This window comes from Pteropus vampyrus, unplaced genomic scaffold (genome assembly GCF_000151845.1).
Source record: "Pteropus vampyrus isolate Shadow unplaced genomic scaffold, Pvam_2.0 Scaffold80, whole genome shotgun sequence".
Classification (NCBI taxonomy): domain Eukaryota; kingdom Metazoa; phylum Chordata; class Mammalia; order Chiroptera; family Pteropodidae; genus Pteropus; species Pteropus vampyrus.
Window position 1 is genome coordinate 3,935,572 of NW_011888861.1, and position 15,892 is coordinate 3,951,463.

Sequence of the window (15,892 nt, forward strand, 5' to 3'; positions counted from 1 at the left end):
GGCCACGGTTTGCCAACTCTTGATATAAGATGATGGAACCTTAATGCCAGTGCCTTCTGCCAAGCACATGGAATGGCCCCCTACTTACCCCGGGGCACCAGGGAGTAAGAGACACTAACAAGGCGATGACCTCGTTATCAAACTGATATAAAACTGTTTACTATGTGACTCTCAGAGACGAACATCACCTGAATCTCTGAGGCCCTCATAGCTTCTGCCACAGGTCCACTTTGCACCAGTCCCAGAAAGAGAATGGAAACAAAAAGTCCGGGTTACTGAGCCAGAGAGGTATTGTCAGCCATAACAAGTCCCTTGAACTCAGGTGAGGCACACTTGACTGATAAGGTTGCCCATAGACGACACCTGCAAGGAACACTGGGGAATGTCTACCGCTCTAAGAAGAGGTACAGAATGGGAGGTGTCTCCTGTGCCTCGAAACCTTGTCTGACCATGACTGCTGGAGAAAGAAAGGCAGGCGGGTGACTGAGCTGATGGCCATGGACAGAAATAACAAGGCCGTGCCCAGGGCCACTTGGGATGGGCTGACAGTGGCTGACATGGTATTCTCCAGGGGCCCAGAACTGGGCCTCTAATCTAATCTGAACAGCTTAGGTGTCACTTACCTACCTCCTCAGAACCAGGTCACAAAGAGCCACCAGCACAAAATCATTTCTCAGACTTAACACGGGATCTTCCACATCCCAACAAGCCTGAGCTGGCACACGGGCTAGAATCTCACCAGGCCTTGGGGTAGGCCACCTAGCTCTGTACCCCAGGCTGTGTGTTCCTTGGAAAATTCCCTGACCTAAGATTAAGTTTCACATTAATAAATGTGGGTGCTCTTATCCTTACTCAAGAATTTGTTATTATTAAGAGAGAGAAGTGCTTCATCCATAGTAGTGCCTTTTTCCATAGCACCTGGAATGTACCCAAGAATACATTATTCTCTTTCCTCTCTGAAAGTCAGCAGGCAAATGGCCACAGAACTTGTCATACTCTTCTATCAGCCAGTGCCACTGTGGGACCCTTCTCTACCAAAAATATTCTCTAAAACTCCCTGCTTCCTCCCTCCTCCATGGGGCAAGGCTTGCCCCAGGTGAAAGGCAAGAAAAGAAGGATGTGTTTGTAAATCCAGGCAGCAATGGGCAAAGGCAGCGACAAGGCCTCACTCCCAACAGAGACACCCGGAATAGCCAGACTCTGCCAAGAACATTTCTGAGCACCCCTTCTGTTCACGGCATTGTAACAATCATTATACTCGGCACTCATATTATATACCTTTCAGTTCCAAAACATTGGACAAATGGTAATGCATCCTTACAATGCCTCCAAAGCCATAAGAGAAATTATAGTTCTGTAAACTGAAGACGCTAAGAGCACTGGAGGTTTCCGAATGAATCACAGATTTCAGGGGTCAGTGCAGGCAGAGAATGGCTTAGGAATAAACACTTGCCTTGCCAAATTCTCCTGTTCATTGCTGGGGAAACCAAGAACAATGAAAACTAACCTGAACCAGCCAGCAGGCTGTGAAGAGGCACTTGCTGTTGGTGGCTGCCTAGAGGGCCGTGGGAACTCTGCACTAATCTCCCCCTCCCAGCCACAGTCCCCACAGCAACCCCCAGGCTCTGCACTGGCAACAAGGCCCCTTCCCTTGTCCTATCAGCCTGCTTCCTTTCTGCACTGCCCTCTGTCCCTGGTCTTTGCCCAAGGGGTGGAACACAGGCTTCCTGGGCTCCACAACACACAGCCTGCCTCAGCTCTCGGTAGGGCCAACTGTGAGTGACAACTCCAGCTGTTTGGAGCATGCAAATAGAAAGTTATGGGGGCTCCAATAGATTTCTGATATCTGCTTTTTAAAAGAAACGGTGCGTACATGTTTTTTCTCTTTTCTTAAAACTAAAGTGAACAACCCCCATTCTACCCACCACACATCTGTCTTCTCCATCAGCCTTCCATCTCTGACAGTTCTCAGAGCATACGCTCTCAATGGTACTCACTACTCAATGGTAAACCACACTGTTTAGGAAACATCGCCCCATCTGACCCTCACAATAATTCTCTAGCCATTAATATCCTCGACCTCCTTTTTACGGGTAAGAAAAATGAGATTCAGAAGGTACGTGACTTTGCCCATGTGGCTCAGCTCATGCGGCTACACCAACTCCAGGGGGCATTAAGTTATTGATTTTAATGGTGTTACAACCAGCAGCAAAGTAAATGAGGGGATGAGGGCTAGTGAGGCATCTGGGAAATGGTATTAAACATTCGTTCCAGGAACAATGGAATACTGTGCAGCTTTCATAAAACAATGTGCGAGCATCGCCAACAGGCTACTGAGCTAAAGAAGGTACAGAAGATGTGCAGTAGGATTACCATTTATATAAGGGTCAGGCAGAGGCAAAATTAAATGGTGCTTTTTAGGAATGTATCGGGGAATGGAGAAAGCAGAGACACACAAGGAAGGAAACGATCACCAGAGTCAGAGTGGGGCTTCTGAACGTAGGCGCCCTAAAGGGCTGCTATTTTATGACCACTAAACATCCGTATTTTATGTACTTTTCTGTATGTAGGTCACATTCCACAATACAAGACTTACTAAAGAAAAAGAAAGTGGAGACACTAGGTTGGCTCATTAAATCTATGTGATTTCCGATTCCTAAACCTTCAATTAACTCTCATACACAGTAATGCCAGTAGGTATAAAGCATAACTTCCCAAAGTTATCAGTCCTTTGTATCTCCAGGACAACCAAAACACTAGAGGTGAACTGGAAAGACCTGGACAGATCTAGATCTCACCATTTCAGACGAGACCGTCAATGGCTGCAGTGGGACTGCCTTATTTCCTACTCTCCAGAAGGCGTTAACCAGGACTCCTCTCCTAGTCAACAAACATCTGCCAGGCTCTTTCTACCCTCTAGACATTTTTTCCACAGAATTTATGTTTAATACCAAATACTATTTAGGGCTGCCAGGTCCCAGCAGAGGGGCAGGGGCTTCTGCCCTCCTGGAAGTCCAGCTTTCTGTTCCTTCTTTCATAAGAAAAAGTTACTACAGACGGCTGGGGGCAAAAGAGCTAGTTGGGACCTCACGACTACCCACTGGGAGGTCATGACAGAGTGTAATTTCATCACCTTCCAGCACATGCCTAAAGAAAGTCAACCTCCCCACCTCAGAGCTGGGAAGCAGTAAACTGGTCCCACACATATCACCTACTGAAAGAAAGGAGCTTTATCACTAACGTTAACAAGGATGGGGCATGTTAAGTCTAAAGTGGCAGGGCATGGACTCTGCATTCAGCCAGACCTGGCTTCAAATCCAAGCTCTGCTGCTTCATGTTGCTGTGACCTTGTGAAAATCCCAAAGTGCGAGAACGAAATAAGAGCTTGAGATGCCTCATCCGTGGTTAAGTTTGGGACGACAGTTGCTACTCTTTACAGAGATGTTATGAAGAAGAGAAAAAACAGGTGTAAATCTTCTGGATCATGGTAGGCGCTCAATAAGCGGTTACTATTATTTAAAAAAATGACGTTGGCAACACTCTCCAACCCAACTCCGACACGGTACAGCTGGCTGACCTTGGGACAGTCTTGATCCTTTCTTCTCATGTGATTGGAAAGCATAAAAATACTTATTCTAAAAATCCTAAACAGAAGATTTAATTCCAGCAACAGAAATAATTCCTGTCTCCTAACTTTCTTACAATGATGAAATGTGAGGAGAATTTCAAAATTAAACAAAGCAGAGTTAGGTAGCTTATCTCGTGGTCCATCTATAATTGATATATTAATTAAGACCAGTAAAGACACACATAATTACAATAGAGATTTTCCAAAGTCCCAAATTTAACCTGAGAGCTTCTAGATCCTTTTCCTGAAAATCCACATTTCCCAGTAATAACAAATAGACGTTTTAACTAGCAAAAATGTTATTAATTAGAAAAATACAAAAAAGGCAGGAAAGGTCAAGAATGAAGATCCTAGATAAAACAATACACCAACTGATTTACAAATAATAGTTGACTATTGTGAAATGTTCATGTTGTGGATTTCAACTCTTACAGTAGAATTTTTCACTGGCCAAGGAGGAGTGGGACATGGATGACATAAATATGTTTAACTAAAACCCAAACTAAAACTCAGTTTTCATTTTCAAAAATGTGTTCTTTGTTCAGGTAGGGTGCAGACCTTTGTTTAAAGGTATCATATGGTAAAAACATTCGATGAAATTTGGCAGATATAAGAAGCCAACATCATATGATGTTGATCTGCAGTTTATATTTTATACAGGGGAACCAGTTTTCAGATCTTCCATGGCTGCTGCCTGGTCCTTTTCCTAATGATTCTTAACTATTCTTCTAATAAGAAAACACCAAAAGCTCTCAAGAGACTATAGCTCCCCCTGACAACCTGAATACCTCTCTCTCTCCTTCCTCATTTAGAGAATTTCCCACCATACCTACCATAATGGTGTGTTCTGGAAATTTGGTACGGACGAGTTTCACAAATTCCACAAAATGTTCTGAATAGCCGTTGGCCACATCCAGGCAAATAAACTTAACCTGCGGCACAGCCTCCAGGATGCTGCTCATCTTTTCCAGATCGTTCTTCCCACTGCCAGAACTCACGGCTATATGCTGCACCAAAAACAAACAAAGAAACAAACAAACAAACAAACAAGAGATGTCAGACATGACCAGTGAGTAGTATTCAGAAGTCAGACCCTGCCTCCACCCATTCGCCTGTCTGGGGATAGTACTGTGACCCTCTGAGGTTACCCTTATCAAATGTCCACAAGGTAGACCTGCTCAAGACATATGCAGCAGCACGGCTAAAGGTTATCCATTCATTAAATTATCTAAACTTTGCCTCTGCTGTCTCTGCCACCATTAAATTGAATACATCCTTAACCCTGGACCTCGGCCACAGAACCTTTGTAGTAAACAAATTATTAAATATTCAGAAAACCTTGTTCTTGCTTTTAATTTCCTCAAGCTCTCTATGTGGAACTCTGAATCACAGAACTGCTGGTGTGAATTCTCCTCTTCCTAGATGAGAGACAAGAAGAACAAGGGGAGGCCAGTCAACTCAGGCCTCCTCGTGCCAAAGCTGTGTTGGTCACCCCGAGCCTCTCACTTTGGGGATCAGAAGGTGGGAGGGAAAGATGTATGTCTAAAACTCCTCTGATAAAACTTCCTATTTTCATTTTTACTACCAACACAGTACTAATATAACATGCAAACCATAATAACCTGCGCAAAGAGCTGCCAATCTCAGTGTACCTATGAAAAGGGCAAAGTGTCCAGAGGTACAAGAACAAAGGAACTTGAAATGCTCTTTCCCAACTGCATGTGGATGTGTTTACATCTGAAGACACCACACCTCCCTCACGACACCCTATCCTCAAACTCCAAAGCGCCAGTGCCCTCCAACCCACCCGAATGCTCTTTGGGAAAATACCTGTTGTCAGTAATTTATGCCTTAGTGAAACTAAGCCATGGGATTGTGCCCAGAGCCAACATCTCATCTTTGATAAGAATATCATAAGAATATAATTAGCTTGTATCTCTAAACCATAAGCTATAGATAAGGGACAGATATTAATATCCTGTTAGTCTCAAAAAATCACAACAATGTAGCTACAATCCAGACACTGAGCTAAGGAGACTGGTAACATGATACATATTTACTCCAGATTCCTGGGTTTACTCCAGTTTCACCATGTTGACAGTGTGACCACTGCCGGCCCACTTCTCTCCCCCAGAGCTTTGCTATCTTTTTTTATTTTCTCCTTCATTTCTGTTAAAGTTTGGCATATGAAGCTCAAAATTCAATGCTACTGTGTTTTTAACAATTGCCCTTTCCAATTAGCCTTTAATTTGGTGGGTAGTAAGTCAAATGACCACACTTAGTCATGAAAGCCAAGAATCCAATTAGCCACGCCTTGCTGGAAAACTCATTGCTCCCCAAACTTCTTACAGAGAAGAAAAAGGTGGAATGAGTACAGTTCATCTGAACACAATACGGTACAAATGAAAGATTTGCTACTAAGCCAGAATTATTTTATCTCCAAAACCACCTTCCCATTAATAGAAATCCACACATAACTAAAGCATGGTAAAAAAAAAAAAAAAGAAAAAAGAAAAAAAGAAAAAAAGAAAGCCAGCGCGCAACCTCAAAAGCAGTACAACATGAAGTCATTTTCCAATCACAAATAATCTGACCTTGGAGAATATCTCTAATGCAAAGAGACGGCTCTGCTGGCAGGGTGCAGAACCACCTGAATGTGTCAGGAGGAAAGGGAGGTATGTGATACTGGAGCTTTTTGTTATTTTCAAATTGCCCATTTAAAATAAATAAATAAATAACAGCTTTATGGAGATATAATCACACACCATACAATTCACCCATCTAAAGGGCACGATTCAATGGTTTTAGTATATTCGAAGTGTTGCACAGTTTTAAAACATTTTTATCAACCCAAAAAGTAACTCTCATACCTCTTAGCCCTCACCCTCTAACCATCCTATTCCCCAGCCTTAGGCAACCACTAATCTACTTTCTATCTGTATAGGTTTAACTATTCTTGACATTTCATGTAAACAAAATCACATGTAGCCTTTTATGTCTGGCTTTTTCACTTAAAATGATTTCAAGTCTCATGTTGTAGCATGTATCAGTACTTCACTCCTTTGTATAGTTGAATAATATGCTATGGTATACATATACCAGTTTTGTTTGTTCATTCATCAGTTCATGGATATCTGGGTTGTTTCAACCTTTTGGCTATTATAAATAAAGCTGCTATGAACATGTGTATATAAGTTTTCATGTGGACATTGGACATATGTTTTTATTTCTGTTAGGTCTAAACCTAGGAATGGGTCATATGGTAACTCTTACGTTTAACCTTTTGAGAAACTGCCAAACTGTTTCCAAAGAAACTGTACCATTTTACATTCCCACCAGCAATTCTACAGGAGGGTTCCAGTTTCTCCACATTCATGCCAACACTCGTTACTCTGTCTTTTGATTACGGCCATCCTAGTGGGCATATTGTTTATTTAACTCCAAAACAATGAGTCATAATCAGATGTTTTTTCCTACAGCCAAAAGGAATGTTCAGACTGGATCTACCCCTGGCAGGAAACATGGGTATTCCCCAAGCTCTCACGATATAACACATCACCTTTCAAGGGAAAGAAAAACAGATATTCCTTCAGGTAAATCCTAATATTTTCAAAACAGGATACAGAACAAGTTTTCTCAGCAAACTCCTGGCAGTGACGAAGGGCTGGGGGACCACTACGGCCTTTCCCCAGGTCTCTCTCAGGATTCTGTGTGTCTATCTGCTGCTGATTCAAACCCTTTTGACAACCCTGAAGATTTTTTTCCCTCTGCAACAAATGTACTAGTCATACCTGCAGGCATTCTGGGTGATTAGCAGCAAAGAGCTTCCAGTCGTCTATAGTGTAATGCTTATGAATTGCTGTAAACATGGAGTGCTAGGAAACAAAACAGAACATTAGGAGAAGTCAAGAGTGCCTTCTTTCTCCACGTGGCGGGGGCAGCAGCAAAAATACAAAAGCAGCAGGTGTTCCTGCCAGTCACATTTAATTAGCTTCGAATATGTTCCTAGGAGCCAAAAACAGACAAAGGTGTAACCAGTGAAATCACAAAACTGGGTTATCCATTCTAATCTAATGAGACAACATTGCATTCAGGACTTAGGAGGGGGTGGGGGGAATAAGGGAGAGTTCTGAGCCCCGCCTGGGCCTACCATCTGCATTAGGCCAAGGGCAACACAACCCTACCCATAAGAAGGACTGCGTTAAGGCAAACTTCTGCTTAAACAACTCCAAAGAACCTCGGCTTATACCTGAAAGCTTTTCCATGTGTTCATAACCTAAACATTTCTTGTTTAGGCAGTTGGTATCCCTAAGGATGGGAACTATATAAATTATAATATTACATCTTTGACTATCAGACTATCAACTGGGCATTTATTGAGTACCTATTTGGTGCAAGCAATCTGCATACTTTATTTCCATCACTTGTCAGAACAACTTTGTACAGTAATATTAGCTTCCCAGACAGAAAAGGACCTTAAGCGAAATTTAAGAAATTTAACAATTGTTTGGCCAATAAGAGACAGAATCAAACTCAAATCTAACTACAAAGCTCAGCCTATGTCAGGGCCTCTCTCCTAATTCCCCTGGATTCATTTCCCCACCGACAATTTTCCATTCTAAAGTTCTATGACTTTACAAACTTGTACTAACTCAGTGGATCCTAAAAATAGAAAACTCACAGCACCCACACATAGCTATTTCAGTGTACACTGTCTCATTAATGGAGAGTCTTTCCCATGAAAATGGGATGAGCATAACAAGTTGTACATTTTTCATGGGCTAATAATCTGATATGAGAATTAATCGGGGCTATTTATTGCTCCCTGATTCCACCCACTTTTTACACATATACATAATTCATTAGTAGCAATGGCTGATCACCGAGCAGAGGAAAGGAAAAGATGGAGGAAAAAAAATATAAATTCCTTGAGCAATTAATTTATTATCCTCCGGCCTAAAGCTTAGCAGGGGCTGAGGGGTGACAGACAACACAACTGATCATGGAGTCAGACAGACCACCTCCTATGCCATTTTTTTTTTTTTTGAGCTCATAATTTGCTTGAAAATCTTCTTCCTAATCACTGGCTAACAAAAATTCTCGGCACCTCCTGAGGTTAGACTTGCTGCCCACAGCGAGAAGCTCTTTTAACTAATTGGATTTATTTTTTCACTTGGCAGGATTATCAGTGGAAATAGGCACACACCCTGTGTGTCTCAGAAGCAAACACATCTAGGATGAAAAAAATGTCTACGGCACCTGGGACACAGCAGCATAAGATAAAGGTCCTGCCCACAAAAGGCTTTTCCTTTATTTTTCTCAAGGCCAGTATTCTAGCTACTCCATTTATAGACAATTAGACCGGTAATTGGCTTAAAAGGGAACTTGTACTGTGAATAAGGCGAATGGCTTATTCTGAAGACAATTTATGTTTAAATCTTGGCTCTGCCTCTACATGGCTGCATGCCCTAAGTCAAGTTACCTTTCCTCTCCCTCTCTGCCTCAGTTTCTTCATCTGTAAAAGGAACCTATCTGGAGCTGACAACATTATATACATTATATCCAGTGTTTGGCACACAGTACTCAATAAATGTTTTCTACATAAGATATAATAAACGCTATACCACAGACCATACACAAAGCAATCTTGTCTTCATTATAAAGGCACTGTCCCTCTTCTATGATATGGCACTTGCCTAACTTTACAATATGGTACAATGTCCAACTTCTTTTGTATCTCTAATTCCCAAAATTATCATGGGTATTTTCAAGGAAGAAATGGATGCATATCTAGACCATTTCACTAAATGCAAAGTCCAGCCTCCATACACCTTTTCTGATTGAAAAAGAGGGAAGAAAAGAAGTGCCTCTGGCAATAATCAGACTCAGCACTAAATAGTTCGGCCTCACAAAAGGACCCGTCTCCACTTCCCTCTGTCTGAACAAGTCTAGAGGAGGCTTCTGACAACTCACTCAATGTGAGCAGCACAGGGAAAAAAGCCCACTGTCCTACCTGTGACATCACCACTGCCATCTCAAATGTCCCCACAGTGTCCATGTTGGCCACAATGATGGGAATCCCTGAGTAGGTCTGCTTCGAGTTTCGAAATGTGAAGGTACGCTCAAGATCCACCTATTGGCAAAAAGAGAAAAGAAATGTTTTGCTTTGTGTGATTTAGGCAGAATTTCTAGAGTCTGAAGCGAGTGAAAAAAAAACACAAAGGAAGTGTGCGTCTCTTGGTCCCTGGATTCTCTTCGTGTCGGGCCAGGCTTTCCAAAGACAGGAGCATCCCTGAGAAAACCAAGTAACGGGCTGTTATCCAGGTACAAAAGCTGAACCTGGCTCCTTAGGATCCCCAAAGGCCAGCACAAAGCCGTAGATGCTCTGCCATCAAGCCCAGCCTCCAAATCACAAGTTCTCTCCCTTAATAGCCTCTCCCATCCCACTGTCACCTTCTGTCCCCAGCCTGGTTCATCCTAGCCCTACACACCCACATACATGTTCTCTTTCCCTACTTCTAAGCACTGGAGGGACCATTCCCCTTTTGAGAAAATCCACTCCACTCCTCCCTGCCAACCACGGTCCTCCCTTTCTCACCTTCCATTCCAAATTCGCCCTGCAGTGAGCTACAAACCATTAATCCCTTAACCTATCAACCTTCTCAGCTGTTTTGTAATTATGAGCATCCTTCAAAGAGCTGGGGGAAGTACACAGCAGCCATATGTCTATGCATATAAACACTTGTTCCTTCGACTTGCAAACAGCTAGAGGGAGGACCCTCCGATTCTATCGTAACTCCAACTTCAGAGCACTTATGACTAACTCGACTATCAGGAATCCAGAAAAGCTAAGTCACAATGGTGGGCTCAGCAAAAGCCATGTGCTAAGGCCAAGGGCTCATCAAGTCAGCAAAATCAAAATTACTTCTCAGATCCAGGGCAGATCCCGGGCCTGCATGCTCACAGATCCATTCTTCATCCTTCCCTTGCTACATTCTTATCACAGGGAGGCCACCCACTGCAGGCTCCATTTCCCAGGCTGGTTTCTGGCTGGGTTCAGGCAATGGGGTCACTGGGTAGGAACACTAAAGGAGAGTGGGGAAGAAGGGAGGGTGGGGAAGATGGGGGTGTGGGGTGCTGGATGTAGTCAGGGTAGTTCTCCCAGAATCCCTCTGCCACAGTGTGGTCTTGGTTCCAGCTTTCACAGAGTGATCCCAGTCCCTGGGCTCCAGTAACACCATCTCCTCCCTTTCAGAAGTGGTATCTCACCACGGACGATCTCTGGGGTGCTTCGGTATCTCATCTGGCATCTCAGCAGTGTCAGGATGCCTTGCACTAAATTCCCTGTTTTAAACAGTCAGCACGTTGTTTCCTTAGCTGGACCCTGATGGATACACACCATACTGGAAGTGGGCGCTTCCCCGAGGAGAACCCACAAGAGAAACACAGGGATGAATCCCAAGCGTCTGAAATAAGTTGGACCTACCTACCTTAATCCTGGCTTCGTGAGTACACTAGCAATAATCGTTTCCCACCAGCGTTTATCTAGTTCCTTCTTTTATTTTTCATTTGAGACAACTTTCACTTTGCAATCAACATGTCAAAAAAAATACCATGGGACATCTCAAGCCTCTTAGCCTTTTCATGTCTCTTGGTTCCCCACACAGGGCTCCCCGTTCACCAGGTTTCCGGGCAAGTGATATCATAAGGATGTCTGCATCGGCCTTAAACAGCCATCAGTGAGGGGAAATGAGGTGCTGTCGTTGCCTGAGCATACGGGGCAGGTCATCCCTTTCCTGACTTCTTCATTATGACTTTTGGTTCTACTTCAGTGAAGCAAGCTATATTTAAATTCTGAAAAATAACTGAAGGGGTCTATTTGTTGCAATCTTCTGTGCTACTAATTGGCCCTGAAGCGTTTTGATTTCCCAGGCTTAAAATAATCAGAATTCCTTCGTCTCAAATTACCCTTACACTCCTCCCAAGATGCATGGAGAGAGCTGCTACACTCTGCTGAGCTCACAATGGGTTTTTCTTGGCACTCCAAAACCTATCAGTAGTACACAAAAAACAACTCTTCATGGAAAAGGTTAGCCTTGACAATGAACTCTTCCCCTCATTTCTAGTCGTCTCCATATGGCAGATTTTACACAATCCTTTATTCTAAGAATGATAAAATTGTCTTCCTGACCTTATCAACACACACACACACACACACCAGAGACCAGCTGTTCACTGAAAAAGATAAATATCTTAAAAATTCCAACCTCCCAGAAACAAAACTTGGCATTTCATCCTCCACAGCTGGTCAATGTACCAAATACAGCACCTCCAAATTCTCATTCTGCAGCTTTGAAAGGGAACATAAATCAAACTACTCCGCCTCAAAAACACACATTTCTGCAGCACTTCAAACACACCTTCATTAAAGTCAGCCCTACAGCCCAACATTAGAGGGCCTGAAAGTAAACTGGAGGCCCACCTACCACATTTGTAAATACTTCAGTGTTACGAGTCAAACTAACAAGCCACTACATAAATTCTGTTCTATCCTCTTACTTTATACACAATTTCATTGATGACCTGGAAGAAGCCAGAACACGGTGTCTTGGGGAGCCAGCCCTGACCCGCAGTCCAAGCCCCCTTCTCTTCCCAAATCCTCGTGTGCATACACGGACACCCCAGTCTGCACACACGAATCTGTTCCCACAAACAGCCGCCACCTGGTCACTGTCTGGGGTTAGAAGCAAGCACACCAGCAATGTGGATGGCCCTTGGGAAAACACGCCTGGGAAAGAGGCCCTTGCAGGCCTTGGAATCAGCTGGAAGTCATTAAGGACAGGGAAATCCAGGATCTTGAGTATATGGAACAGCGCCTAGAAGGAATAGTACAGCCCATAGGGCCCTGTCCAGTGAGAAGAGGACAGGGGCCCCTTTTGCCTATATGGTGTTGATTAAAGCGATTCTCTTATTAAATAGATTGTTTATTATCTGTCTCACTTGTAGATCGTAAGACTAAGTATAGGAAGGATGCCTTTCACCATTGAAGTCCTAGTGGCTCAAAAACTGTGGCAAGAATAATACTGTTTGGCCCCAAGCCTTTTTCAGGGCAATGCTTGGTGGGTTCTAGCCCAGCTCTCTGGACATGCTCTGTCCCCTGGAAGTGTCGCCATCAGTTCTCAGGATTCAGAGAAACACAAGCAGCTGCACATTACCAGAGAACTACAGGGTTCCACAAATGGAAAGGGTTCCTGTGGCCAGTCTAGAGCATCCACGCACACATCACGATCAAGATAGTATTTCCAAAATATACATGCTCGGGTTGCCTCAAACTTAATAAATCAGAACCTTTGTGGTGGAGACAACATGTATATTTTTACAGTGTCTCCCTAGATGATTCTGAGGCATTCGTGAACAATGAGTCTAGTCAAACTCTCTAACCTTACGGAGCAAAGCATTATGGTTTGATCTGTGTCCCCCCAAAAGATGCTGAAATACTAATCACCAATATCTGTGAATGTGACCTTCTGAGTGGGAGATCATTCTGCCTTTCTCTCCATTTCCTGCTCACTGCCTGATGATCCAGCACCAAACTCCACTCACAGCAAAAGAGTTGCAGTGGTTAATCTTGTCAACAGTCAAAACTCTCCCTTTCTAGCCAGACTATGCTCTCAAAGGGTATGTTTCCTCTCCTGGCTCCACTCAAATATGCTCGGCTCAAAGTTATTTACCGGTCATTTACCATTCAGCTTCTGCTTTGCATTCAGGTATGACTTCTCCCAGGGGGCATACATTTGGCTTCTATCTGATTATGCAATGAAAAGTTTTTATCTGCCCATAAACAATTTCAGGCATCTACAAGCAAACTGAGAAAACATTGAGAGGGGATTAGAAGCCTAACAAGATCTAGGTCTAACTACATCCCTCAGCATCACTGAAGCAGTCAGATTATGAGGGGTGGCCAGTCAGGCAGCAGCCTCGGGCACCAGGGAGCTAAACCATTACAGGAACCAATTGGAAAGGCAATGCCAGTTAACTCAGGTTTCCAGGCATGGGGCTGGCAAACTCCCACAAATGTGTAAATATGAAAATCTTTCCCAAGGACACAGCGTTCTCACTGCAATGTGTTCATGTAGATTGCAAGGTGCCATCAAAGGTTGGGACATTAACAGTTTCAATCAACCCAAATTATGAAACCAAATAAGGCATGACATCATACTATTCCCTGAGAAAGAGTAATTTATTCTATTACATAAATTCTAAATGTTTTACTTTCTCAAGATGTTTCATGGTTCAGGAAATACGTATATCTTTGTTTTAAACATATAGCATTTCTTAAAATTTTCTCTCTACTAAGTGAATTTGAACAAATATTTATAGAATATTGGGGCCACCAAATTATTAGTCTGCCCAGAATCCCCACATCTTAGTCCGGCCTTAGGTAATGAGCACAGCTTATACTTTGGGAGGCCCAGGCCTGCCATCCAAACTGTTTATTTTTCTTCCAAGATTCTATCCGACTCTTTAGCACCTGAAAGGACATTATGAAGGAGAGGCACAGAGTCATCCAATCTAGGCTAGGGTGATAAGAGTTAATCCTTTCTCTCTTGCCTGTTCCAGACCTCTCCTGTCCTATCCCATCCTCTCTGGCTACAGCCCGCCAACCCTCCTGCTTGAGAAAGTGACTTGGTTCTTCTCACTTTGGTTAAAGCAGGAGGCCGCTCTAATGCAAACAAGCCCTTGGCTGTCAGCACCAGGCACTGCAGTTGGGCCTGGGCACCAGTGGGCAGCCTGCCGATTTATTTATGGTCCTTGGAGTGGGGTGTAAGGAACGGTGTGCTGGCTTAGCCTCATCCTGTTTACTCTTGTGGCTTCGGCCTCCAGACCCAGTCTAGTTTCTTCACCTTCCTCTAGCTCTCAGCAGACCAGGTAAGGCCATAGTCACCAGCACACACCATTCTAAGGGATTCTGCCTTTCTATGCAACTAGTTTACCCTTGCAGGTCTGACCTTCCTCCTCACCAGTAGGGGCATCCCTGCCCCCACAGCGAGGCTATTTCCAGTCCCGTCACCACCTGTTCTTCAGGCTTTGATCACATCAACGCAGAGCCAGCAGAACTGGCCAGGCTTCCAGTTTGCCCCCCAATCCAACTGCATCCCAGTGCTTTCTGCTTCTCTAAGAATGGGTTGGACTGTGGCTTGTCCAGTAAGGAGGGTGCCACCAGGCACAGGTCTCCAGCCTCACTCCCAGCAAAGCCACTGAAACATGGAAAGTAAACACTGAACTTTTGCTCCGGAGTTTCCATGTTCTTCAGACATTTTAAAGAAATTCCATTGCTGGATCTAATACTAAAACAGCAACAGATCTCTGCACTAAGAGACACTGACAAAATCGCAAGAATCTTCTGTTGTTTTTCCTCTCCTTTTATGATCTGGCTCCACTGTATCCTTTTCTCCTTACATGCACCCCTCCACCCTCCCCATTCTTCCTCATCAGTTGGCCACTTTATCTTTGCTCCTCTATGGTCTATTCCTAATGTGTACTTCCCTTGGCCCACCACACCGGACGTATTTAGAATTTTAGGCCCCAGCGCGGCCCCTTAAAGACATCTCCTGTCCTGGAAGGGTCCCAGCTGGCTTTCCCCTTTCTCAGGTGGTGGAGAGGGAGAGAAGAAAGGGGGTCAGCACCTCAAGCCATCCTCAGGCTCAGAAAAGCTGGTAAGGTTACTACCACAATCCACTGCCTTCCACCCATCTCCCCCGCGCCACCCCGAAAAATATACCACCCCCAAGGCGGCTTTCTAAGAGCCTACCTCGGCTCGGCTCTTGAGGCTGCTTCGCTTGGGTCGGAGCAGGACATCCTTGAAGTCCAGCTTGAGGTCCACATCTACGCGAGGCATGGTGCGGAGCGGCGCGGCTGCAGCCGGCAGCTCGTTCTTGCGGCGCCGGCGCACGGGGCGGGGGCAGACGGGGCGCGAGGCGCCGTCGGCGTGCGGTGGGGCGTGGGGGGCGGCGCGGGGTGGGGCTGCGGTGCGGAGGCCGGTGCTCCCGGGCGGCCCCGCGCGCTTGCTGTGCTCTTAAGGCCGCCGGCGCCCCCAGCGGCGCTCAGCCCGCCCCCGGCTCCGTGGCCGCCCCTCACCCTGGCGGCTGGAAAGGGGAAGGGGAGGACCGGCGGCTTAGGGACAGATTAGTGGTTAAGAAGTCCGCGTGTGTGACATTTTTAAAAAGCACCCCCCACCAGACTCGTTTACAGCCTCTTTTCGGT

The 15,892-nt window shown here is 44.6% G+C and overlaps 1 protein-coding gene across 1 annotated transcript in view; it reads right to left on the minus strand.

Moving 5' to 3' along the window:
- The window catches only part of GMPR (guanosine monophosphate reductase), a 41,878-nt gene extending 26,201 nt beyond the window's left edge, over window positions 1-15,677 (minus strand). The window contains exons 1-4 of the mRNA XM_011362868.2: window positions 15,441-15,677; window positions 9,642-9,761; window positions 7,420-7,503; window positions 4,462-4,635 (exon numbers count right to left, since the gene is read on the minus strand). Coding sequence (XP_011361170.1) covers window positions 4,462-4,635; window positions 7,420-7,503; window positions 9,642-9,761; window positions 15,441-15,527 — 465 coding nt within the window. The 5' untranslated portion in view covers window positions 15,528-15,677. The remainder of the gene's footprint in view (window positions 1-4,461; window positions 4,636-7,419; window positions 7,504-9,641; window positions 9,762-15,440) is intronic.
- Window positions 15,678-15,892: the final 215 nt, after the last annotated feature.